The sequence below is a fragment of the Nomascus leucogenys genome, chromosome 13 (genome assembly GCF_006542625.1).
Source record: "Nomascus leucogenys isolate Asia chromosome 13, Asia_NLE_v1, whole genome shotgun sequence".
In the NCBI taxonomy this organism is placed as follows: Eukaryota; Metazoa; Chordata; class Mammalia; order Primates; family Hylobatidae; genus Nomascus; species Nomascus leucogenys.
The window spans coordinates 9,517,471-9,544,276 of NC_044393.1; the positions used below are offsets into that span (position 1 = coordinate 9,517,471).

The 26,806-nt window shown below is 37.0% G+C and overlaps 1 protein-coding gene across 3 annotated transcripts in view; it reads right to left on the minus strand.

The window, feature by feature from the left end:
• The window catches only part of DOK5 (docking protein 5), a 177,747-nt gene that overhangs the window by 58,702 nt on the left and 92,239 nt on the right, over positions 1-26,806 (minus strand). For all 3 annotated transcript variants that reach the window (XM_003252954.3, XM_030826415.1, XM_030826414.1), the window contains exons 3-5: positions 5,168-5,282; positions 4,959-5,078; positions 1,946-2,135 (exon numbers count right to left, since the gene is read on the minus strand). In XM_003252954.3, coding sequence (XP_003253002.1) covers positions 1,946-2,135; positions 4,959-5,078; positions 5,168-5,282 — 425 coding nt within the window. The remainder of the gene's footprint in view (positions 1-1,945; positions 2,136-4,958; positions 5,079-5,167; positions 5,283-26,806) is intronic.

Below are 26,806 nucleotides of genomic sequence, written 5' to 3' on the forward strand. Positions count from 1 at the left end.
CCATGTCTTTGTTATTGTGAATAGTGCTGTGATGAACATACATGTGCATGTGTTTTTATAATAGAAAAATTTTGGAGAGATGGGGTCTCCCTATGTTTCCCAGCCTGCTCGCAAACTCCTGGGCTCAAGCAATCCTCCTGTGTTGGTCTCCCAAAGTGCTTGGATTACAGGCATAAGCCACCACTGTCCTGGCCTGGGATTTTCTTATAAGAAGAATAAATAAGTAATTCTCACAAAATAAGAACATTGCTCTCAACATTAAAGGTTTATTTTTTGTGATAACTTTTATAGTCTTTGAAAGATTCACCAACTTGTTTCTAGGTACTTAAAAATAAAATAGAACAGAAAAGAGCTGTATGAAAAGTATAAAGTAAAAAACTTTCCAGACAGTTGTAAGAACATCAAACTGATCATATTTCTGAAATGTAAATTTTAAATAATTGGGCTTTGATTATTTAAAATGTAAATTTTTTTTTTTTTTTTTTTTTTTTTTGCGGGGGAGATGGAGTCTCACTCTGTCGCCCAGGCTGGAGTGCAGTGGGCGATCTCAGCCCACTGCAAGCTCCATTGCAAGCTCCACCTCCCAGGTTCACGCCATTCTCCTGACTCAACCTCCTGAGTAGCTGGGACTACAGGTAAAATGTAAATTTTAAATAATTGGACTTTGTTCATTAAAATGGAATTAACAGATTAGTTAGAGGGGACCACTACTGTTATCCATTCACATGGATTGGGGTATTTAGAACTTCGGTTTTTACTTTCCTTATATCAAGAGTCATATTCCTGTCAGGAATAACTGTCTGGTTTTACAAGCAATTTTTATTTAACATCACAAGTTAATGGTTTTCAATTTGAGTGTAATGTCAGGCCATATACAGAAGAACTTATATTTCTTAAAATTTAGGCATTAAAAATTCTAAAATAGAAAATTTATCTGGCCGGGCGCGGTGGCTCACGCCTGTAATCTCAGCACTTTGAAAGGCCGAGGCGCGAGGTCAGGAGATCAAGACCATCCTGGCTAACACAGTGAAACCCCATCTCTACTAAAAATACAAAAAAATTAGCCGGGCACGGTGGCAGACGCCTGTAGTCCCAGCTACTCGGGAGGCTGAGGCAGGAGAATGGCATGAACCCGGGAGGCGGAGCTTGCAGTGAGCCGAGATTGCGCCACTGCACTCCAGCCTGGGTGACACAGTGAGACTCTGTCTCAAAAAAAAAAAAAAAATTGCCTGTAGTGTTCCCAAACGAAGCCTAAATTCTGAGGGAAAAGTGAAGGACAAGGAAAATAGGATTATGTCTAGAGGAATCTTTTTGTAGGTAGCAACCAATCCATATATTATTGGCACTATTTTCTCTCCTCCAGATTAACCCCTAAGAGGAAAAAGAGAAAACCCGGAAAGTGCTTAGTAGGTATCACAAAGAGCAAGTTGTAGCATTAATCTCGTTCAGTATTCATGGTAATCCTTACACTGTAAGCCAAATAGATGGAACTCAAGAAATTGCAGCTGGTGAAAACTCCATGGGCCCTCATATTAATAATCTACCACGATTAGCTCAGATGAGGAAACGTGTGAAATAATAATATGGAAGTTTTCCAAAATCAAGAAGCTGGCCTCTCTGTTCAGCTTGACCTAGGAAATGGTACCTTTTTAACATTTTTACCTGGATCAACTTCAGTTTGTGATATGGAATCACACTGTGTAATGAAAATTTGGATCATGTGTGTGAAACATTAAAATCTTCCACAGGGGAGAAAAGCCATGTTGAATATATAAATATTTTACAAGACTCTTCATATTATGTAATCGCAACTCTGAATTTCCTCAAGTGTACTTCAGTTGGATCTCATATGTAAACCTACCACCTTATATGATGCGAGCCTGGTAAAAATGAACACACACACACAAAAAACAGAAAAATAGTCATTAAAAGTCATTAAACTCACCTCCCTGCCTCAAAAGTGAACCACGTAGTATCACGTCCATACCGCCGCAGGGCGCTTAGCGGCCAAGAGATGAGTTTGACTCTGGGATTCTGGACGTCCCAAAGACAGATATACTCATATGTAATCTGCAAGGCACATTCGCCATGTACATCTAAGTTAGGAGATGGCATCAAATACACATTGAATCTCTCTGGGAGAAAAACAAAAGGTTAGTCTAAAATCCCCAGGAATAAAACATCAAAGACATTGTAGGAACATAGAGGCATTTAAAAACAATTCAAGTTCACATTCTAGATTTTGGTTGCATATTCAGAAAGATAAACCTTTCCCATTAATTAACAGTCCCAGAAAATAATTTCTTAAATGCAGATCCTGTTAAATAACATAATAATGATACAGCCTGACTGTCAATATACACTAAGCACTATTTACATGAGCAAAGACCATTTTTAGAATTTTTAAATTTGCATAATAAAAACGTGTATGCCAATAAAAGACTAAAGCAATAAAACCATTAAAGGCAATTTTTTTTTCCTGCCAAGAACACATTAACTAGATCCACACTTTTGTCCTCACAAAAGAAGCAGGTGCAAAACAATTATGTCACGGTTTAATGTTATTAAAGTTATATTGATCAACTTGTAATTTCTATAACTAAATGAATAAAACTGTATTTCAATCATTTAAACAAAACTCCACAGTAATACTATGCACTTAACTGGCCAACAATTTGGGAAAATGCCGATGCATATATTTGAACTAGTTTTAACAAAGAACTTTCTTTAGCCAAATACTGGAAAGAAATAGTCATTGCATATTTGGATGATTGCTAAAATGCAACCAAAATTATTCTACATAAACTGCTTGGCTGATTACTTTAACCTAATTTTCATCCCTGCAGATACAGTCACCATATTTCTGTTATATTTCTGGAAAATTCATTAAGAAGTTTTTGAGTCAAAGTCTTTCAGTGAAAAATGAACAAAAATATTATTATAGCAAATATATTTCCACCTATGCATCATTATGGTAGATTGCCTACATACGACAATGTGGCATTAACAATTTTATATTAGTGGTATTCTAAATACATTGTTTTATGATAAGATAGTCATTTGAATTTTCATAGATTTTAGTTGAATTTAGTAAATAGTAATGCTGAGATTGTGTTCATGAAATGTGTTCCGCCATCTACTATCCAAAAATTTTTAATTATTTCATACTCTCAATAAACAAATATTCGTTGATATCTAGTAACCATATTTAAAAATGTATTCTAATTGAGCATATTCCCCCCTTGAAAGTTCCAAGTAAGAAAGACTGTCTATATTAAGTAAAAAGTAAGAGAGATCATTATCAATCTGTGTGCTTAGAAGTTCTCTAAGTCCTACCTCACTCAAGAATGACAACAGGGGAGAGGTAGGGAAAAAATAATAATAAAAATTTAAAAAGAATAATAGCAATAGTGGTGGAGTGACCATTTTAATTACAATCATTTGAAGTCATACTAATTCACATTGTAAAGGGCCTGAGAGGGCATAGTTGAATTTATAATAATCCCTGATACTTGTAGACCAGAGCTATTATTTCCATTTAATAGAAGAGGAAACTGAGGCACAGAAAGCTGCTGTGGGAAAGGCATCTCCTAGGCACCACCAATTTTTAAATTCAAATTGTGGTGCTGTCAGGATACTGCTTCCCAAATACAAATTTGTGAAAAGTGCTGATCTGAGCACTCTAGGTGAAAAAATGAATCATAATCAAAACCTGCCAGGTTTTCTTTGTGCTTGGCTCCTAGGTATCCTCTCTGCCTGGGGTGTCCTGATTTAGGGAACCAGAGAAGGAGGAGCCTGGGGATTGGTTGTGTAACCCCATCAATGACTTAACCTCTCTGTAGCTCAATTTTCCAATCTACAAAGAGGCTCCTCTGAATTACCCAGCACTTCTAGGTCTCGGTCAATAACATTTCCATGGAGATGGGTTATGGTAAATATGGTGCATCCAAAACAGTCACAGATCATAAATATGTCATGAAGACATAGTTCCAATTGGGAGGGACAGTGTTTTTTTTACTAACATTGGAGTGTGCACCTACAGAAAAAGTCAGTACAATTCCATCTCTGCCACGTCCGTAATCAAACCAGATGACCCACAGACCTTTCCATGGTGACATGCCCTCATAGATCAAGTCAGCCTACAGCAGAACTCTGTGATCTGATCTACCCTGTCCCCAGGCTCAGCTGTTAGGAGACAAAGAAATGATTCCTCACCTCCAGGTTTGTTCTGTAAATCAACATTGATTTTTGCTGAAGTGTTCATGAATATTTTGGTCATTATTATTTTAAATTATTGATTCCCAGATTGAGTGCTGAGCTCAGAGTTGGCTCAAGTATTTCAATAAAATATATATATTTTTAATTACAGATTTTAGATGGGTTTAAATTTGCTGAAATAGTCATAAAGTTTGAATTATATTGAAAACATTGGAAAGCTGTTGATAACATTTTAAGTGAAAAAGGTATGACCAAAAAAATGCCCATGACATTTTAAAATCTGTAAACTGTAAATATAGTCCAACGGTATCATCTAGAATCAAACACTAGTGAGCTAACGGGATTGAAGGAAGGTCTTTACGTCCTCTAAATTTTAGTTTCCTCATCTGCAAAACGTACGAAGTAATTATACCTACACCATAGGGCTGCTATGAAATGTATAATAAATAATCTGAGATGAGTAAAGCATCTTCCATCCACCAAACTGGCACATAGCAGGTTCCCCAAAATTTCTAACTGATATTATTAATGTAGATACATGCATGTTATGAATTAGAAAAAAAATAAGAAAAAAATACACTGAAATGTTAACACAGGTTGTGGATTAGAAAAAAGTATTTCTGTATTTCTTTATACATTTTTATACACCAAAAACTTTACATAATGAAGATGTCTTATGTTTTATCATATGGAGACAGAAGCAGTTTTGAAAGAGAGAAGAGAGAATTTTCTTTACATACCACTCTGTTCTCTCTCAACCCCAGTGGCCAGTAAGTCAGGCTCTCCAAGGCTGATGTCATTGATCCGTGTTCCTACACACTCCATCTGGAGTACTTTGCACCATTCATCGGCCTCAAGATCTGTGGAAATGTCCAGAAGATTAAACTGTGCGCCCAGCATCCATTCAGAATCTAAAAGCAAAAGCCCCCCAGCCCTGCCTGAGACAAACCTGATTCACAAGCAAAAGTCTTGGAGGTATCATCATTGAAATAAATCCCTATGGCATGTTTCTTGGTGCTTTTTGGCAATCGAGCTACGTTCTTCACATTGTTGAGTTCTGTAACCTGAAAATGAACAATTAGAAGTTTGACACACTCCCTGAATGAATGTCTCCAGTATACAACACCAAAAGTGAGGTCCAGAAATCAGTACGGCACAGCACAGCTGAGCACAACCTGTTGAAAAAGTATCTACGTCTGAAAGCTAAGATGTATTTAAGTGAATTTAGTGTTATCTGTAACACAGAGCAAGGATGGTTAACAAATTATCTTTCCTTATTAAATTTTCTGAAGCGTATTAAGTGGAACAGGCTGAAAACTTTATAGAGGTAGAACATTTTGGTTTTTCTTTTTTCTTTAGTTTTTTAAATCCTCCCAAAGACTCCAGTTGATCAATAGTTCTTTTGTCTGTTTCGGTCTCTGTGGACAGCCTTCTTTCTCAGCCGGCTGCAAAAGCCTCCAAATATTCCATCCTTTCAGAGTATTCCCCATGTAAGTGTCTTAAACACATCAACCCAAGGAAGGGAAGGGAATGAAGAGTGGTCCAATTCATAACTAGATTATTTCACTCTTGACCAGTCAGAGATAGAATGTCAAGAGTCTCAGAAACGACCCCTGACTTCAGGTCCAAATCATAGAAAGTACATAATGAATTTGGGGTTCCAAATATTTTCCCACTGTCTCTAACTTACTCCTAGCTCCTCAGTGGTTACGGGGCCGTTGTTTTAGGCTCTGAGAACACTACCCAATGGCACCTTCTTCCTAACAGGGAGGAAAGCCATCCCCACTAGACATTCTTCTCTCCTTCCTCTCTCCCATAATCCCTTGGCTCCTTTAACACTTTTGTAAACCCCTCCCCTCCCACAAAGTGTCTTGGCTCATTATGTTTCCACAGTGGTCATCCCTCATCTAGTTACATCCACATCCTCGGCTGCATTGGAGGTTTGGAATATTTGGGTCATGCCTGAGCGAAGACTTAGGTGGCTTCAGGGTAAGTATTTACAAGATCAATAGCTTTTCACACTGACAAGTTTAACCTCCCTTTCATGTATCTCTTTTGTGCTGTTATACAAAAGAATCCGCTTTCCATCAATCTTTGCCTGCAACGATGTTCCGTTTCTCTCATCTATTACTCTAAATTCAATAAATGCTTAGCTCAAGAAGTAGGTGGGAAGAGAAATAAATATCCTCCATGCACAACACTAATCTGATTATTTCATTTCTCTGCTTCTTAATCTCCATCAGCCCTTTACATAGTATAAATGCAAATTTCTTAGCATGAAACGTCATACCACTGCTCCTCAAAAAGTGCCCAAACCGACTACGTCAGTGACTCAGCACCATGTATCTTATTCTCCAACTACACCAAGTGCCTCAGGACTCACCAGATACAACTGTTGATTTGTTGTTGTTGTTGTTGTTGTTGTTGTTTTTTGCCACTACCCCAATTCAAGCCACTATCATCTTGTCACAACTACTTATTGGTCTTTCCACTTCCATTTTAATCCCCATTAATGCATGCTGCACATAGCAGATTTTTCTTTCAAAATGTAAGTCTTGAAATATTACTGTGCATAAACAGAACACTTCAATGACTTCCCATTGCACTTGGGACAAAAGCCTGCATCCTTAGAATGACCACCAAGACCCCCTGTGGTCTTGCCCATGCTATCTCACCACTGTCCTCTCTATACCTTTCCCATGTGCTCTATGTCTCAGCCACAGTGGACTTTGTTCAGTTCCCAGAAGATACCATGGTTCTCCTGGCACGGGGCCTTCTCTAACTCTCCTTACCTCACTCCCATTCCCACATGGGTCTCAGTTTAAATCTCAGTTACGCACAGAGGCCCTACTGGACACCTCCCATCCTAACACCTAGTCAGTCTCAAGGCTACACCATCCAATGATGTCCTACACCTTTCCTATTGGTTATTGGTTTCATGCCCACCTTGCCTGAAAAGTGAGAGTTACATAGGGCAGGAATAGTTTTTGTTTTGTTTTGCTTTTGCTCTGCTCATCATTGTCTTCCCTGATTCAAACACAGAACCCCTCACATAGTGAGAACTCAATAATTACATGTGGACTGTATGAATGAAAGACCCAACTCACCCATAAATTTACTTGTATGGTGCTTCTGGAAGGCAAATGCCTCTCTCTCTCCTGCCTCTTTTCTCCAGGGAAATTTCACTTTTCCCCCAAGGTCCACTTCCTTTAGGAAATGTGCCCTGACCTTACTGTCAACTAACACTTCTCTTCTCTCTGTTCTTATATATGCTTCATGAAGCTCTACTGTATTATCTGTTGTTGTACTTAATCTGTTTCTCTCTCCAGCACCCAGCTAGACTTGAGTTGCCAGCAATGACTTACTGAAGGGCCGAATCAATGAAAACAGTCATACTGATGCCAACATGCATTGGTCCCCACACATATGTCACATAACGTGCTTAGTTTATTGTTGTTGCTGTTGTTTTTTGAGATGGAGTCTTGCTCTGTCGCCCACACTGATCTCAGCTCACTGCAACCTCCACCTCCCAGGTTCAAGCGATTCTCCTGCTTCAGCCTCCCGAGTAGCTGGAATTACAGGCGCCCACCACCACACTTGGCTAATTTTTTTGTATTTTTAGTAGAGACACAGTTTCACCATTTTGGCCAGGCTGGTCTCAAACTCCTGACCTCAGGTGATCTACCCGCCTCAGCCTCCCAAAGTGCTGGGATTATAGGCATGAGCCACCGCGCCTGGCCAGCATTTTTATAGAGGCTATTTCATTTGATCTTCATAAAAGCTCTGTGAAATAATTATTATCATCACCTTTTCACAGATGAGGAAACTAGACTGCGAAAGGTTAAAGTCATACAATCAAGTTCACAGCTTCAAAAATAAAGCAAACTAACCCTAAAGCCTGTGCTTTTAATGCATCTGAAACACTAATGACTAACTAAACACTTTCAACCAGAGGATCTTTAGCCCCGAAAGCCACCTCTCATTTTAAGACCTCTTTCTTTTCAACATGGTTAGAAATTGAGGTGGAGGTAGAGCCCATGTGCCAACTTTATTCTGATTCTCTAGTGAGACATTATGCCTGAAACGCAGCAAGGACTTTGAAACATGTGATTTCATTACATATCCATTAAGGGCAAAGAGGAAGAGATAGTCACCTGAAATAGTCAGGAAATGTAGGGGGAATTGTACGAGTCAGAAAACAATTACCCATTTAGGAAATTGGTTTAGGAAATCAGCAACTGAACACCCCCGCTCAGGAGAAGCAAGTGACCATTCCCAGAGCAGCCAGGGTCACAATTTTATGGGTCAAAGGACAATCAGATTTTAAAGCAACGGTCTCTGTCTCTACCTCAGAACTACACCTAGTAGGCATGTGCACACACACACACACACAACACACACAAGCCTTGCAATCTACACTAATTCATAATGTCATAATGGAAACTTCCTCAGTATACATGCTAAAGTAATAATTATGACGACTAAATTTTGCAGAGATATTTACAAGTCACATAAAACTTTTCAAAGATGTATTTATTTCCACTATCATTCCATTTTGCAAATGAGAAAACCAAGGCAAGACATAATCGTCCTCTTACAAAGAAATCTGCCTGATAAGAAATTCTAAAGGAAGTCCTTCAAGTTGAAATGAAAGGACACCAGATAGTCACATGAAAGCAAATGAAAATACATAATTTACTGGAAAAGGTGTGTGTGTATATATATACATCTATACACACACGCACACAGGCACAAATACATATTATAGTACTATAATATTGCATTACATGTAACATTACAAATATTGTATAAACAGCTTTTAATTTTGATGTAGAAGTGAAAAGATAAAAGTATAAAAACTATAAAATTATGTTAATGGATACATAATATAAAAAGATCAAATTTGTTACAACAATAACATAAAGGAGTCTAGTGGAATAGTACAGTTTTTGTATGTGATTGAAGTCAAGTTGTTATCATCTTAAAATAGATGTTCATAACTATAAAATGTGTTATATAAGCCCCACAGCAACCAGAAAAGAAATACCTATAGGAGACACACAAAAGAAAATGAGGAAGGAATCAAAATACGACCCTAAAGAATTTTTTAAATCACAAATAAGACATCAAGAGAAAAAGATGAGGACAAAAGAGCTACAAGGAATACAGAAAACAATAAAATGACAAAAGTAAGTCATTTCCTATCAATATTTATTTATTATTTATTTATTATTATTATTTTTTAAACAGAGGCTCACTCTGTCACCCAGGCTGGAGCGCAGTGGTGTGATCTCAATTAACCTCTGCCTCCTGAGTTCAAGCGATTCTCCTGCCTCAGCCTTCTGAGCAGCTGGGACTACAGATGTGCACTACCATGCCCGAGTAACTTTTTTTTTTTTTGTATTTTTAGTAGAGACAGGGTTTTGCCATTTTGGCCAGGCTAGTCTCAAACTCCTGACCTCTAGTGACCCACTCACCTCAGCCTCCCAAAGTGCTAGGATTACAGGTATGAGCCACCATGCCTGGCATAGTAATTACTTTAAATGGAAATAGATTAAACTGCCCTATCAAAAGATAAATTAAAAACCAGGTCTAATGATATGCTGTCTATAAGAGACTCACTTTAGATTTAAGGACACACATAGGCTGAGAGTGAAAAAATGGAAAAAGATAACCCATAGAAACAGCAATCAAAAGAAGAGTAGGGGTGGCAATACTTATATCAGATTAAATAGGCTTTAAGTCAAGAACTGTCATTAGAGACAAAGAAGGATACTATAATGATAAAAAGGTGAATTCACCAGTAAGATAGAGCAATTATAATATATATGTATCCTGTACCAGAGCAACCAAATGTATGAAGTAAACATTGATTGATAGAATTGAAGAGAGAAAGAGAAAGCAACACAATAATAGCAGGAGATTTCAATACTCCACTTGCAATAACAGATAGGACATCCAAAGATTATATAAGTAAGAAAACAGAGTGCTTGAACAACACTGAAGACCAATTAAACTTAACAGACAAATACAGCCAATAGCAGCAGAATACACTTTCTTATTAAGTGCACATAAGATAGATCACGTGTTAGGTAACAAAACAAGTCTTGACGAATTTAGGTATCTTTCCCTACCACAATAGAATAAAACTAAAAAATAATAACAGAATTAAGTATCTTTTCCAACCTCCACAGAATAAAACTAAAAAACAATAACAGAAGGAAAACTGAAAAAAAAATCAGTATGTGGAAATTAAATGGTGCAGTCTTAAACAACCAATAGATCAAAGAAGGAATCAAAAGGGAATTTGGAAAATACCCCGAGCTGAATGAAAACAAATACACAGGATACCAAAATTTGTGTGACATAGCAAAATCAATACTAAGAAAGAAAATTATAATGGTAAATGCCTACATTAAAAAAGAAGAGAGACTTCAAATAAACAACCTAAATTTACACCCCAAGGAAGTAGAAACAGAGCAAACTATGCCCAAAGTAAGAAGAAAAGAAACAATAAAAATTAGATTAGAACTAAATGAAATGGAGAATAGAAAAGCACTAGGAAAAATCAGTGAAACCAAGAATTGTTTTTTGAAAGATCAGTGAAATTGACAAACAGCTAGGTTAAGGAAAATAAGTGGAGTCTAATCAGAAATGAAAGGAGATACTACTGCTGATGCCACAGAAATGAAAAGGATTATGAGACTACCATGAACGATGATATACCAAGAAAAAGTCAACAGCTTGGATAACCTAGAAGAGGTAGATAAATTTCTAGAAACATACAACCTACGTAGACTGAATCATGAAGAAATAGAAACTTGGAACAAACCTGTAACTATTAAGGGATTCAATAATTAATCATAAATCTTCCAACAAAGAAATACACATGATCAGATGGCTTTTTGTGTATTTCTTTGTTGGAAGAAATGTTGGTGTATTCCACGAAACATTTAAAGAAGAATTAGTGCAAATTCTTCTCAATCTCTTCAAAAAAATTGAAGAGGAAGGAACACTTCCAGATTCATTTTGTGAGACCAACATTACTGTGATACCAAAGCCAGACGAAGATACTACAAGAAAAGAAAAATACAGGCCAATATCATTGATGACTATAAGTGCAAATTTCTCAACAAAGTACTAGAAAACTGAATTCAGCAGCATATTAAATGGGTAATATATCATGATCTAGTGGGGTTTATCTCTCAGATGCAAGGGTTCTACACAGCAAGATGGATATTCCACATTAACAGAAGAAAGGGTGAAAAGTATATCATCACCTCAACAGATGCAGAAAAGGCATTTGACAAATTTCAACACATTTCACGATAAAAACACTCAACAAAATGGGAATAGAAAAAAATTACTTCAACACGATAAAGACCACATACTCAACGGTGAAAAACGAAAGCATTTTTTTTCGTAAGATCAGGAGCAAGTCAAAAGGTGCCCACTGTCACCACATTTATTCAACAAGGTAATAGAATTCCTAGCTAGAGCAATCAGACAAGAAAGAGAAGTAAAAGGCATCAATGTCTGAAGGGAAGAAGTAAAATTATCTCCATTTGCTGATGACATAATTTTAATGTAGAAAACCCTAAAGATTCTATCCACAGACAAAAAGTGTTAGAACAAATAAACAGTAAAATGGCATGACACAAAATCAACTTACAAAAATCAGCTGTATTTCTACACACTAACAATAAACAATCCCAAAAGAAAATTAAGAAAATGATCTCATTTACTATTGCATCAAAAAACCCAAAATATTTAGGAATAAACATAACCAAGTGGGTGAAATATTTGTACACTGAAAACTATAAAACACTGAAGAAATTAATTTTAAAAGACACAGATAAATGGGAAGGCATTCTGTTTTCATAGACTGAAAGACTTAACATTGTTAAAATTTCCATACTATCTAAAGTGATCTACAGATTCAATGTAATCTCTATCAAAATCCCAGGGGCTTGTCTTTTTTCAGAAATAGGAAAAGCAATGCTAAAATTCATATGAAAACACAAAGAACCTTATATAATCAAAACAATCAACATAAAATAACAAAGCCAGAGTTGCTTCAAAATATACTACAAAGCTACAATAATCTAAATAATATGGTACTGGCACATAGGCAAACATATAGACACATGGAACAGAAAGAGAACCTGGAAATAAATTGATGCTTATACAATAAAATGATCTTTCACAAGGGTGACAAGTTTACACAATGGGAAAATGATGGGCTTTTCAACAAATGATGCCGCAAAATCTGTATATCCACATGAAAAATAATGAAATTGTACCCTTACTTCACCATAAACAAAAAATCAATCAAAATGGATTAGAGACTTAAATGTAAGACCTGAAACTATAAAACTCCTGAATAAAACAAAGGGAAAAGGTTATGACAGTGGTCTTGACAGTGATTTCTTGGATATGAGACCAAAAGCACAGGCAATGAAAGCAAAAATAGACAAGTAGGACTACATCAAACTAAAAAGTTTATACATAGAAAAGAAACAATCAACAGAGTGAAAAGGCAACCTACAGCATGAGAAAAATATCTGCAAACCATATCCTTGATAAAGGGTTAATAGCCAAAATAGATAAGAAATTTGTATAACTCAATAGCAAAAATAATAAAAGTAAAAATAAATAAGCCAATTTTAAAACAGCCAAATGTCTATTCAAAGATAGACATTTCCCCAAAGAAGACATACACTGACCAACAGATATATCAGAAGATTCTCAACATCACTAATCATCAGAAAAAGGCAAATGAAAACCATAACCACAACCTCCTATCTGTTAGGATGGCTATTATCAGAAAAAACAACCCCACAGACCTAAAAGATAACAAGCGTTAGCAAGGATGTGGAGACATTGGAACTTTTGTGCACTTTTGATGGGAATGTAAAAAGGTGCAGCCACTTAGCGAAAGAGTGTGGAGGTTCCTCAAAAAATTACAAACAGAACTACCATATGATTCAGTAATCTACTTCTGAGTATTTATTCAAAAAAATTGAAAACAAGGTCTTGCAGAGATCTTTTCACTTCCATGTTTATGGCAGCATTATTTACAATAGTCAAAACAGGGAAATAACCTAACTATCCATTGACAGATAAATGGATAAAGAAAATGTGGTGTCTCTTCATATCCTTTGCCCACTTTTTGATGGGGTTGCTTGTGTTTTGTTTTTTTTTTTTGTAAATTTGTGTGTGGCACATATACACCATGGAATACTATGCAGCCATAAAAAAGGATGAGTTCATGTCTTTTGAAGTGACATGGATGAAGCTGGAAACCATTATTCTTAGCAAACTATCACAAGAAAGAAAATCAAACACCGCACATTCTCACTCCTAAGTGGGAGTCGAACAAGGCGAACACATGGACACAGGGAGGGGAACATCACACACCAGGGCCTGTCAGGGAATGGAGGGCTAGGGGAGGGATAGCATTAAGAGAAATACCTGATGTAGGTGACAGGTTGATGGGTGCAGCAAACCACCACACCACATGTATACCTATGTAACAAAACTGCACGTTCTGCACATGTACCCCAGAACTTAAAGTATATATATATATGAAAATGTATACATATACAATATACTATTATTCCACCCTAAAAAAGAAGGAAATTCTGTCATATGCTCCAACACGGATGAACCTTGAAAACATTATGCTATGTGAAGACAATCACAAAAGGACAAATACTGCATGGTTACCACTTATATGAGGTTATCTAAAGTAGCCGAACTCACAGAAACAGAAAATAGGATGGTGGTTTCCAGGGGCTGCAGGGAGAGGGGAATGGGAGGTTGCTGTTTAATGAATATAGAATTCTAGTCACACATGATTTAAAAAAGCCCTGGAGATCTGCTGTAAAACAATGTACATGTAATTAACAATACTGCCCTGCACACTTAAGAGTTTGTTAAGTGGGTAGGTCTTATGTTATGTGTTTTTTAACCACTGTGCCCCACCCCCCGCCAACACACACACACACACACACACACACACAAGCACACACACAACTTTTAGGCGGCAAAAGATACCCAGAATTTTAAAATATTATTTTCTATCCACTGTATTTTTTTTATTAAGTTAATTTCTATTCATGGCAAGTGACACTATTCTTGTATTAATGGTAGTATGGTAATAAGAAAAGTTTTCTCTTATTGTAAATTTATTTAAACAAAAACCAAGCTGATTTAAAACAAAATATTAGTAAGAGTAAAGGTGATACTGATTATGGCAAAAAAGAATAAATAAATGACAAATGACTAAAAGTCAGGAAAGATACTGTTAATCTAATACTACTGCTATGAAATTGACTTTCTTTTCATATAATTTTCTACTGAGTCAACAGTACAGCATATAAACAATAATGTCATATAATCACCCAGAACAAGTCTCATTTGCTTAGCAGAGGAATGACAATAGATTTTAACAGAAACTGGGTGACGATCTGATTCCCATTTGACATCTTAAAGACCACTCATCTCAATAGGGCCATTTGTTTTCCTTGTGTTTTTTTGCCCATTTCATGATTGTATTTCACAAGCAACAAAGAAAATAAAGCATTTCAAGCTCCATGAGTGAAACCTGAAATATGTCTGAGAATTATGATTTAAAGGACAAAATAGCTGTTGCAATGAAAGGTCTAAAGGAGATGCAGTTATAAATTTTCATTACTAACAGAAAGAGTTTTGATGACAAAAACGAAAGAGAAGTCAAATTTTATTATTAAAATGGTATGTAAATAGAGTTATTTATTTTTAGATATCCTTGCACACGATCTTTCTGCCAAGACAACAGCAGGCCAAGTTAGAAAATCAAAATAACTTCTGTGTATTTTCTGGGCTGTTACCTGCCTGGTTACTCTTTCAAATTAATCATTTGACTCTTCTCAATTCCTCAACTTTCTTTTCTTTTTCCAGGATATATTTAGGCTTAGGTTCCAGAGTTCTTTCTCTTGAAATGGAGCTAAAATTTGTAGCTATCAAAGAAGACCAGAAGTGTCTATATGGCTTACTAAAAATGTCAAAATTAGGACCTTTGAAATACTTGATTTTCTCAAAAAAAATGGGTATTAAATTTTAAAATCCCAGCTTAATTCTGTATTTAATCTGATTTTTGACATCCTGAAGTAATTTCTTACAGAAATTATCATAGGCTACCTCAGAATTCACAGCACATAGTGGTAAAAGATAATGAACTCTGAATGGGAAGGTTTTTAATGCATGAAGTATACTTGTGATCCTGGAGGTTGGAAAAGATTCAGTAAAGATAAAGGTTGGCAAAAATGATTCTCTCCCTAGGATTTGGGGGTATGTAAATCAAACCAAAGGCACATTCTGCAGCTCACAGCAACCTTCATTTTTTGTCCTAGATTGAGTTATCTATCAAGAATCATTCATTCCCTCTAAGCCCTTGCAACTGTTTCCTATGGTTTTGGACTTGGCCATGCAACTTGCTTTGGCCAATAGAATGTGAGTTAATGTGCTTTAAGTGCATGTAATTAGGTCAGTCCCTCCCTCCTTGAGCTTCAACTCTCCACCATGAGAACAACATTGCCCTCCTTCCTGGATTTCTGAACACACAGGTGAATCTCAGCTGAGTTGAGATGCATTCGGTACACTCACAGCCAATCAATCCAGACCCCTCATGTAACAAGAGTGAGAGATGAAGATGTGTTGCTGTAAACTGTTGAGATTTTGGAATTATTGCCACAGCAGACATTGGCTAATACACCCTCTGTTTGATTTCCTTTTGGCCAAGGATTTTCATAGAGTTTTCCCTCAAATCCCATTGTGTAACAATATTGCTTCTTGTATTAAGAAGACCAGATTTCCTAGCCAAATTCCTAATAATCAGGAAACTCTACTAGAACATTGGCTATCAGTTTTATTTTAGCAGTTGAATCATTTTTTCTTTTTAATTTTCAAAGGAAATCTAACACACTGTCCCATTATATGGATGCAGAACTAGTATAAGGAAATAAAGAAATGAATTCCACTCGAATCCTCTTCTCAATAGTAACAATTATAAATCTACTTCTCAAGAAAGAAGCCCATTCACTTTAATCAAACACAGAATACTGAATGGTTTTAAAGTAATACTAAATCCTGTGGATGATATAACATCCTTGGTAAACTATTATTAAACCCATTACAAGGATCAATAAAGTGAAAATCAAAGAAGTAACTTAATTATAATTTCTTTTTTTTTTTTTTTTTGGAGACAGAGTCTCGATATGTTGCCCAGACTGGAGTGCAGTGGTGCGATCTCGACTCACTGCAACCTCCGCCTCCAGGGTTCACTCCATTCTCCTGCCTCAGCCTCCCGAGCAGCTGGGACTACAGGCGCCCGCCACCACGCCCAGCTAATTTTTTGTATTTTTGGTAGAGACGGGGTTTCACCGTGTTAGCCAGGATGGTCTCGATCTCCTGACCTCGTGATCCGCCCGCCTCGGCCTCCCAAAGTGCTGGGATTACAGGCGTGAGCCACTGTGCCCGGCCCTTAATTATAATTTCCTAGAAAGGAGGGGATGTAGCCACACTCAAATCGAGAACTTCCAGCTTCTAAAATAAGTATGTTTTTCCTAATACTACTCTCCATAGCAAGTGTTCCTTAAAAATCAAATAATAACATATGAATGAATCCCTGAGAGGCTGAGTAAATGAGCAAATTAATAAAATTAAAGATGCAAATGGTCTTAGAGACAAATATGTTAAAGAACATTTCTGAAAATCATACACTGTATCTTTAAAAGTGCATCACTTGGAAGTGTGAGAAAACAAATGCAAATCTTAATTTCTAAGTAAAAATAAAGTACTTGTCAATTCAAAAGAAGGCAGTCTGAACTAAACTCATCTTTCCTGCTTGGACTTTAAAATGTGGAAGAAAACTCAGCTTCTCAAAACCGCTTGGTTTTATGTGGGTACATATGGCACCATGGTTTAAAGCCCACGCAGGCTACCACTCAAATGAAATTTAAGACACGCAGCATAGGAATCTGCATGCCAGGTCCTGTGGCAAAGCACATATAGTAACGAACAGACATCTCAAGACTGCAGTTCAGTGAATCTTTACTCGTTACACAGCTGTGTAGTAACCATACAAAGGAACATATAAAAACAATTTCAGTCGATTCCACCCCTTCCTGGTCATTATGGCCCACATATAAAACTACCATTCTGACCTCTATCACCATTGATTAGTTCTTTCTTTTAAAAACTTTTTATATAAATAGAATATCATATTTTTGTGTGTGTGTCTGGATTCATTCATCCAATATCATGTCTGTGAGATTCATCTATGCAGTTGAAGATATAAGAAGTTTTGGCTTCTGAGCAGTAGTCCACTGTGTGAATGACCATTTTATTTATTTAAAATTTATTTTAAATTTTTATTTGCTTTCATCTTATATGTATCTCTTGTAGAAACATATAACTGATTTTAAGAAATATGAAGTTGGACTATTATACTTTTATCCAATCTAAGGCATCGTCTTTTGATATAGATGTTAAATCAATTTAAACTAATTATTATGACTGACATTTTGGGAATATTTTCAGTCCTCTTTTATTCTTTCTAATTCTTTTCATGCTTCATTTTTTTTAAAGATATTCTTTGTTTTCTGCCTCTGTTCGTTTCTCCAGGAATTCTGTGTTCATGATTTTCTTTTCCAAAATTTTATTTTTAAGATTTTCAAATACAGAAAAACTAAAAGAATAATGCAACAAACACTAATGTATCCTCTACTTAGTATGAACAATTATTAAGTTTCGCTAGTTTTATTTTTGGATTTATCCTCGCTCTATATATAAATGTAATGAGTGTTTGCATGCATGTGTGTGTTCACACACATGCACACACTTGCTTTTGGTTAAATGATTTGAAAGTAAATTATATAGTTTATCTGTACAACTCCAGCAAATATTTCTTACAAATAACACAGTTGACCTGTAATCCCAGCACCTTGGGAGGCCAAGGTGGGTGGATCATTTGAAGTCAGGAGTTTGAGACCAGCCTGACCAACATGGTGAAACCCCACCTCTACTAAAAATACAAAAATTAGCTAGGCATGGTGGTGGGTGCCTGTAGTCCCAGCTACTCAGGAGGCTGAGGCAGGAAAATCGCTTGAACCTGGGAAGTGGAGGTTGCAGTGAGCTGAGATGGCACCACTGCACTCCAGCCTGGGTGACAGAGAGAGACTCTGTCACAAAAATAAAATAAAATAACAGGGTTGTCTCACATTACTTCAAAGCTATTTACACAACTAAGAAAATAGGCAATAGCTCCTCGTATATTTAACTTCCATCCCATATCCAAAGTTCCCTGAAAGTCCCCAAAATGTTTTTTAAAGGTGTGCCCATGCCTGTCCACCATCACTCCAATCCAGAACCCCATGAGGATTCATGCCTTGAGTTTCTTTGTATCTCTGAGTCTCTTTAATTTAGAAAAGTCCTTATTTTGTAAATGATTCCTGCCTGTTGAAAAGATCATGTTAGTTTTCTTGCAGAATGTTCCATGTTCTAGATCTGTTTTCCCACAGTGCCCTTAATTTTTCTATTCCCTGTGCTTCTTCTAAAATGGAAGTTACATTTAAAAGTTTGATGAGATTCAGATAAACATTTTTGTTAAGAATGCTTTGTAAGTGAATTTGAGGACTTCACATGGCATCACATCATAAGGCAAAGAATGCCAGAAAATCCCTCCATGAATGAGGCTCAGCTTGATCACTTGGAGGTAGCTGCCATTTCTGTTTATAGTAAAATAGCAATTTTCCTAATTGTCATTAGAGCCAGGTGATGTTTTGGCATCATCTGACTATACTGTTTCCAAACCATTTCAGCAAACAGTCTTAGCATTCATCTAAGGCTTTCCTCTGCATCAAAATACTATTTTTTAATCCCCCAATTTGCCCTCCTAAGCCCACATGCCTATGATTGCCAGGTTCAAGATAAATAGTGACTGAGGACATTTTTCCTGTTTCTACTCCACAGTGCTTTTCACTAATATAATCTGCAGAGATCCAGATTATTACTAGAGTCACTATTGTTATTTGATTTTTTAATTTCAAAAATGTGTAACTACTGAATTTAGTCATATGAGCAAGTTCAACTCTTTAGAATTTACTCTGCCTGTTTAGCTCACATCAGTACCCACCACACAGTCCTTGCACGCACAGACACCCTCATCCTCAGCTTTTAACTTAGATGTGTCAATAGGTGAGCTGCTCTACACACTCAGGTAGCTTCCTCAAGAAAGGAACAGTGGCATTAAAACATCAATCATCATCAGTCTCTTCATGGGTATTTCAGCAGAAATAGCCAGCTGGCTGTTATCACAACCACAACTTCAAACTGTACTTATTAAGGATATGAAGAAAGCCAAGCAGAGGTGGATACAGGTGTCTATCTAGTCCTACTGAGAAGGGATATGGGTGATGCTCTGCTTCTCAGGCCTTTTGGCGGCATTTGCATTCCATCATTAGTTGGGCCTTCAAAACCTCCCCAGGCAGCACAGCATCCTTCCTTCAACAGAGACTTGCAGCAGATGGGGAAGGCGGTCCGGCTCGCCTTTCCTGGAGCAGTGCAGGAAATGACAGAAGGCTACCTTGTCGGTGATGTGCTTTTTGGATCCAGCATGTGATTATGTTGGATGGCACTGCCTGAAAAATCAGTCTGAACAAACTTTGATTCTCTCTTCTCAAGATATATTCCAACTGCATGTGTTCTTCCCACACACTCTGAGTTCCTCTAAAAGAAATGGCTCTGTTTGCATAGTTGGAAGAAGTAAAGCTGCACACTGAAGTTCTGCTTATCTAGTGGGCAGCTCTTTGGAACTCTCAGAAAGCTCCTATACACCTCTCTGCAAACATGGCCTTATTGTGATGCTAGAGGTCATTATGTGAAAGACACTCTACTGAAATAAAGTCAACGCACAACCAACGTTATTATTCTATTTTTTTTTTTTTTTTGAGATGGAGTCTCCCTCTATCACCCAGGCTGGAGTGCAGTGGTGAGATCTCGGCTCACTTTAACCTCTGCCTCCCAGGTTCAAGCAATTCTCCTGCCTCAGCCTCCCAAGTAGCTGGGACTACATGCATGCGCCACCACACCCAGCTAAGTTTTTGTATTTTTAGTAGAGACGGGGTTTCACCGTATTAGCCAGGATGGTCTCGATCTCTTGACCTCATGATCTGCCTGCCTCAACCTCCCAAAGTGCTGGGATTACAGGCATGAGCCACCACACCTCGCCTAACGTTATTATCTTAAGAGCCCAACTTTATTTTATCTTTAAAGCCCAACTGAAATCCATTTCATTTATGTGGTCTTTTTCTATCACTCCCAACAAGCATTCTCCCTGCTCCAGGCTTTGCACTTGCTCTTCTTTTGCCTGGAAACACTTCTTCTAGCTACGCCATTGGCTCACTCTCACCCTACCATCAGTGACTTGCATATTACCCTCTCCATGAGACCATTCCCAATTATTCTGCTTAAAACTGCAACCCTCTCCTTCCATACTTCCTATCCTCTGTTCTTGCTTTAATTTTCTCTTTGGCATTTATCAGTAACACCAATACACCATACATTTTGCTTATATATATTCCTTTCTGTCTCCCTCTATTCCCCACTACAGTAAGGTCAGGATTTCATCTGCTGTGTTTGCCACCATATCCACATTGCCAAGAACCATGCTTTGTACAGGGTAGACCCTCAGTAGGTGCTTGTTAAAGTTCTACTTCCAAAGGTGAATACTGGCATTATCCACACTGCAAAAGAAAGAAGGCTGAGAAGCACGGTGATGTCATTAACATATCCAGGGTTGGACCATTCCCAACCAGTGGCAGAGGCAGGCGAACTCCAGAGAATGATTATTTAGACCGAGTCTGCACAAGTGCAGCAGAAGCACACAAAGGGAAAGATCCAGTAATCTGATCTATATGGTTCCCAAAGGTCCCAAGACCTACAAAAAAAGAGGGGCTCCCTGCGTTGCTCGTGGGCCATTTGTAGAACCTTAAACAAAAGATATTATGGTAGCATAATAACAATAATAATGGCAGTGGCTGACATTCATTTGGTTCTTAATTATACGCTAGGTATTAAGTTCTAAACACTTCATATCAATCGTGTCATTTAATTTTTTTTTCCAGTCTTCTAACTAGCTGGCACTATTGTATGCCCATTGTACATATAAGAGTGTTGCAATGTAAAGAGGTTAATTTGTTCATACAGATGGCGAATAACTGAGACAGTAATTCAAACACAGAAAATTGGACAACTCTTTACTAAGCCACCAAATGAATATACAGAAAACGATCAGAGAAGCCATCATTTCTGAGTTAGGCCTTGTTAGTCCTCAGGTGGGTCTCGAAGGATGAGCACGGGTTTATGAGGCAAAAAAAACAAAGATGAGCTTCCAGGCGAAAGAAACCACACGTGCGCAATCATAAGACGACAGAGTTTGGTATGATGAAAATGTAGGGAAGAGTGATGGGAGGAAGGTGGCAACAGGAAACTGACAAGCATGAGGCTGGAGCAGCCGGACCAGAGGTAGATCCTAAAGGGGCTGGTGCACTGCACTTAGATCTGAATAGCGCAAATTAAAAGGCTTAAGCAGGCAAATGGAACCAGTGGTCCTCAGTCTGGGGAAGATTTTGCCCACCCCCCTTCCCCAGAAATACTTAGCAATGTCTGAAGACATTTTCGGCTGTCAGAATTGAGAAGATGTACTGGCATCTAGTTGGTCAAGGCCAAGGATGCTGCCAAAGGTCCTACAATGCACAGGACAGCCTCTCACAACCAAAATGTCAACAGTGCTGATGTTATATATAGTAAAAGTGGACAATGAACAAGGCAGCTGCCTCATACAACTATAAGAATCACCACTCAAATGGAATCTCTCAGAATGGCATCTCCTGGATTTGAGCCTTGTCCAGCTGGCTTGGCCACACATGTTGACCTTTAACCATGAGAAGGATGGGAACTGGACCTGAGGGCAGGAGAGGAGGTCCTGAGAGCCCAACAGACAAAACAGCAAAAAGTGATTAAGACTTTCACCTAGGTAAGAATAAAGAGGAATAAAAAAGCAGGGGGATATTTAAGAAATAGTTAATTACTATGCAGTTCTTGGTTTCTAGCTTTCTGAGTATCAAATACACAAAGTACTGTGATTCCATCAAAAGAAAGAAATACTCAACACTCTCCTAAATTACAGATAAATCTTTACGCCATCCAATTAGGAATTTCCAAAAATGGACTGCCAAATTAATTTTTCTGTTTAGAGCCATACTCCAGATGTCTTATTCATCATAAATGATAGTATTCACTGAAATAAATGTTGAACAGCCAACAATTAACAAAGTGGTCATACTTTAAAAGTTTAATTTGCTACCGATATAGTTTTGCATTAACAACTTGGAAAACAATTGCAAATTACACAATTCAATTTTCTAAATGGATTATTTTGTAACTAGACAGGGAAACTGTTGAAATATCTTCTGGTGTTTCAAAAAGATTAATACAATGGGATTTTTAAAGGCACATTCCCTTGAGGAACTGGCATATTCCTGTCAGAATTATGCAATTAATCTGCATTTTGTGGGGATATCAACTATGTTTCTGATGTGCTGCAAAGTCAAAAGCCATTTTAAAAAAAAAAAGGATCCGATTTCCAATTTTTCCCTTTCTTTTGCTGATGGTAATTTACAGATGATGATTTATTTATGTTTACCAAGTAAAAACAAGACTGCTACCTAAAAGGTAATTTTCCACCTTGCTTTGTAGGTTGTATCCTAATTATTTTTTCCCTTGTGGGACTGAATGAATTAAGTGAGCAATTCACTTTGTATATGCAAATTGCACAGCTCTGCAGAAGCTTCAAATTATTTCATTCTTTTTTTTTTTTTTTTTTTTTTTTTTGAGACAGAGTCTCACTCTGTCACCCAGGCTGGAGTGCAGTGGCACGATCTCTGCTCACTGCGAGCTCCGCCTCCCGGGTTCACGCCATTCTCCTGCCTCAGCCTCTCCGAGTAGCTGGGACTACAGGCGCCCGCCACCACGCCCGGCTAATTTTTTTGTATTTTTAGTAGAGACGGGGTTTCACCGTGGTCTCGATCTCCTGACCTCGTGATCCGCCCGCCTCGGCCCCCCAAAGTGCTGGCATTACAAGCGTGAGCCACCGCGCCCGACCCAAATTATTTCATTCTTAAAAAAAAACCTTAATTATCCTACCATTATCCCACCGAAAATAAAGAGGCACAAGCCCCTTTAACTTTTGTAGGTTGTCTTCAAAAATAAAACTAACATGAAAACCATCCATTTCTGAGTCCACAGTATTTCTGAATTGTTAATAAATAACCCAATTAAATTATAACAATTATTTTTATATAATTATGTTTAAAATGGCAGAGTACTCTAAAATACTCTAATAAGCATTTCTATTAGAAATTTCCAAAAGATTTTGTATAATGTGTTACAAAACTTTAAACCTTTTCATATTATCTTTTCTAAAAAAAAACACCAATGGCTTAAATATACAGTGCCAGTGAGCAGGGAGAAGCGAGCAAAGAGAAACATGCTCAGTTTTCATAAAAAATTTTATCCACAAGACGTTTCATCCAAGCTCCTCCCAGGACCCTTGAACATAGCAGTTTAAGCAAACACTTTTATTAAAACTTTCTTAAGAAAGAACCAGTCTAGACAGTTATATTCCAGTCCCCATACACGTGGTTTCATTCTTTCCAAAAATATCTACATGCCCTAGGTCACTTAAAATAGGGACTAGTGCCTGTCTGAGTTATAAATGTGGACGTCTCCTTGAAGAGTGGATCTTTATTTGTCCATGTGAAATAACTAAAATACTCCATTTGTGCACTGTGTATTCTTTTAAAAATGCTTAAGTTGAAAAGTTTACATCTGAAATTTACAGAGAGACTGGAATCTGACATGAGGGGGACTTTCATAAGCTGTCAGTGGGTGTATGATTTTATATAACCTTCCTAGAGACATCCTGGCAGTAACTAGAAAAAACTTAAAGGTGCAGGTTATTACCTGATAACCTCACTTCTAAGACTGTTTTGTCCACAAACGTTAGTCTGAGCACATAAAAATAAACGCACACATTCTTTACTGTAATAGAATTTGTATTAGCAAAAACTGGAAACATTTTTGTCCACCAATTTGGGTATGCTTAAACAGATTATGGTGTATTGATATCAAACAGTACCCTAGAGCTGTTAAGGAGGTATAGTCATTAATTACTGACTTAGAATTATAGTCAAAACATGAGGAAAAGGGGACTAGGGCAATTCGTGTGATAATATAATTTATCTCATTAACCACAATATTTTGAATATGAAGGGAACTGCCACTATAATTCACGAAAGAACCACAGGCTCACCAAATGTGTCCTACGGAAACCTGAATTTATGAACTGCTTAAATATAATATGTATAATATGTAATGAATTACTCCATTTTAGCTCTAAAACCAATTTATGTGTGTGTGAGAATATGTTTCTGTGTGTGTAGACAGAGGAAAGAGTTTGAAAAATGTACATTAAACTATTAGCATTTTTTTCTGATGGCAGGGACTAGGGTCCAACATCAGATTTTTTTTTGTTTCTTTGTTTTTTGCATTTTAGTCCATACATTTCAGAAACATTTATTTATTTATTTATTTATTTATTTATTTATTTATTTATTTATTTATTTATTTTGAGACGGAGTCTCGCTCTGTCGCCCAGGCTGGAGTGCAGTGGCGCGATCTCAGCTCACTGCAAGCTCCGCCTCCTGGATTCACGCCATTCTCCTGCCTCAGCCTCCTGAGTAGCTGGGACTACAGGCGTCCGCCACCACGCCCGGCTAATTTTTTGTGTTTTTAGTAGCGACGGGGTTTCACCATGTTAGCCAGGATGGTCTCCATCTCCTTACCTCGTGATCCACCAGCCTCAGCCTCCCAAAGTGCTGGGATTACAGGCGTGAGCCACTGCGCCCAGCCAGAAACATTTATATTTGTTACAAAAAACATGGTTTTTTTAAAATAACTTAAAAAATAAGAAGTGTAAAGAGAAAAAATAAATCTGCAAAAAAATTTAAACTGATTAGTAGATCTCCATCTTTTGTCAACAGAATTTTTTGGGCAATGACTGCCTTGGCTAATAATAGCCTGTGATTTCTCCCAAACAGAAAAACTATCTGACAAACTTTTCACCAACTCGAGAAAACCCACCCTTTCCTTTTGGCATCATTTACAAAGAGATTATATGTGTACTTGGATTACGTTTAAGTGTTCATGCACATATGCATACAAATGTGAAACTGGATAGATTGTATCCTAGAGATATACGCTATTAAGAAATTCATGTAAGAAACACATATGAATGGAGGAAAAACATCTACGATCAATTCACTTCATAAGTAAAGTTTGGTTTTGTCTTGTTTTTCTTATTTCATTATGTGTATTGTGTGTTTCTTCAGAATATAACTAAGCTAACAAAAAACAAATAGTCCAATCACAGACTAAACAAATTAAACTTTTATAAACTGTTAAAAACCTGAGGCTCTTCCCAAAATGCAAAGACAATTAATCATTTCTAAGATTAGTTAAATAATTGCGGGGTAGGAGAGAAAACTAGATGATGGTTCTGTCATATCATAGGCCAAAAATGACAGGCTTATACAAATTAGATACTCAATTTTAAAAACCTTAAAATTTAATACAAATTAAATGAAATAATCAGGTATAAATGTAATAAAACATACAGGATTTGAAGGCTGAACATTAGAAGATGCTGATGAAATAAATTTTTAAAATCCTCTAACAAATGGAGAATCATACCATGTTCACGAATGGACTTAACCTAGAAAAGATACAGTTCTCCCGCAATTTGATCTATAGGCTTTACACAATTCTCAAAATCCCAACAAGGATTTTCTGTAGATATAGACAGGCTTATTTTTAAGTTTTATGGAAAGGCACAGCCACTAGATTAGCTAAAATAACTTTGAAAAAGAGAATAAAGTGAAATGAATCACTCTACCCAATATTAAAGATTACTATATAGCTACAGTAATCAAGAGAGTATGATATTGGCAGAGAAACAGATATACAGATCAATGGAAAAGAATAGAGAATCCAGGAACAGACTCACATAAATATGCCCAAATAATTTTTGACAAAGGTAAAAAAGCAATTCAATGAGGAAAGAATAATTTTTTTCAACAAACGGTAGTGGAATAATTGGACAATCACAGGGAAAAGAAACTCAATCCACATTTCACTCCTAATACAAAAATTAAACTCAAAATGAATCATATTTAAATGTAAAACTTAAGACTATACCTTTTTTCTTAAGAGAAAAACAAGAAAATCTTTAGGATTGAACTTCAGGCAAGGAGTTCTTAGACTTGACACCAAAAGCATGAACAATAAAAGTAAAAATTCAGAAACTGGATCTCATTGAAATTAATACTTTTCTTCTGGAAAAGATCCTGTTAAGAGGGTGAAAGAAAAATCTATGCATTGGGAGAACATATTTGCAAGCACATGTGTGACACATATATATACACAT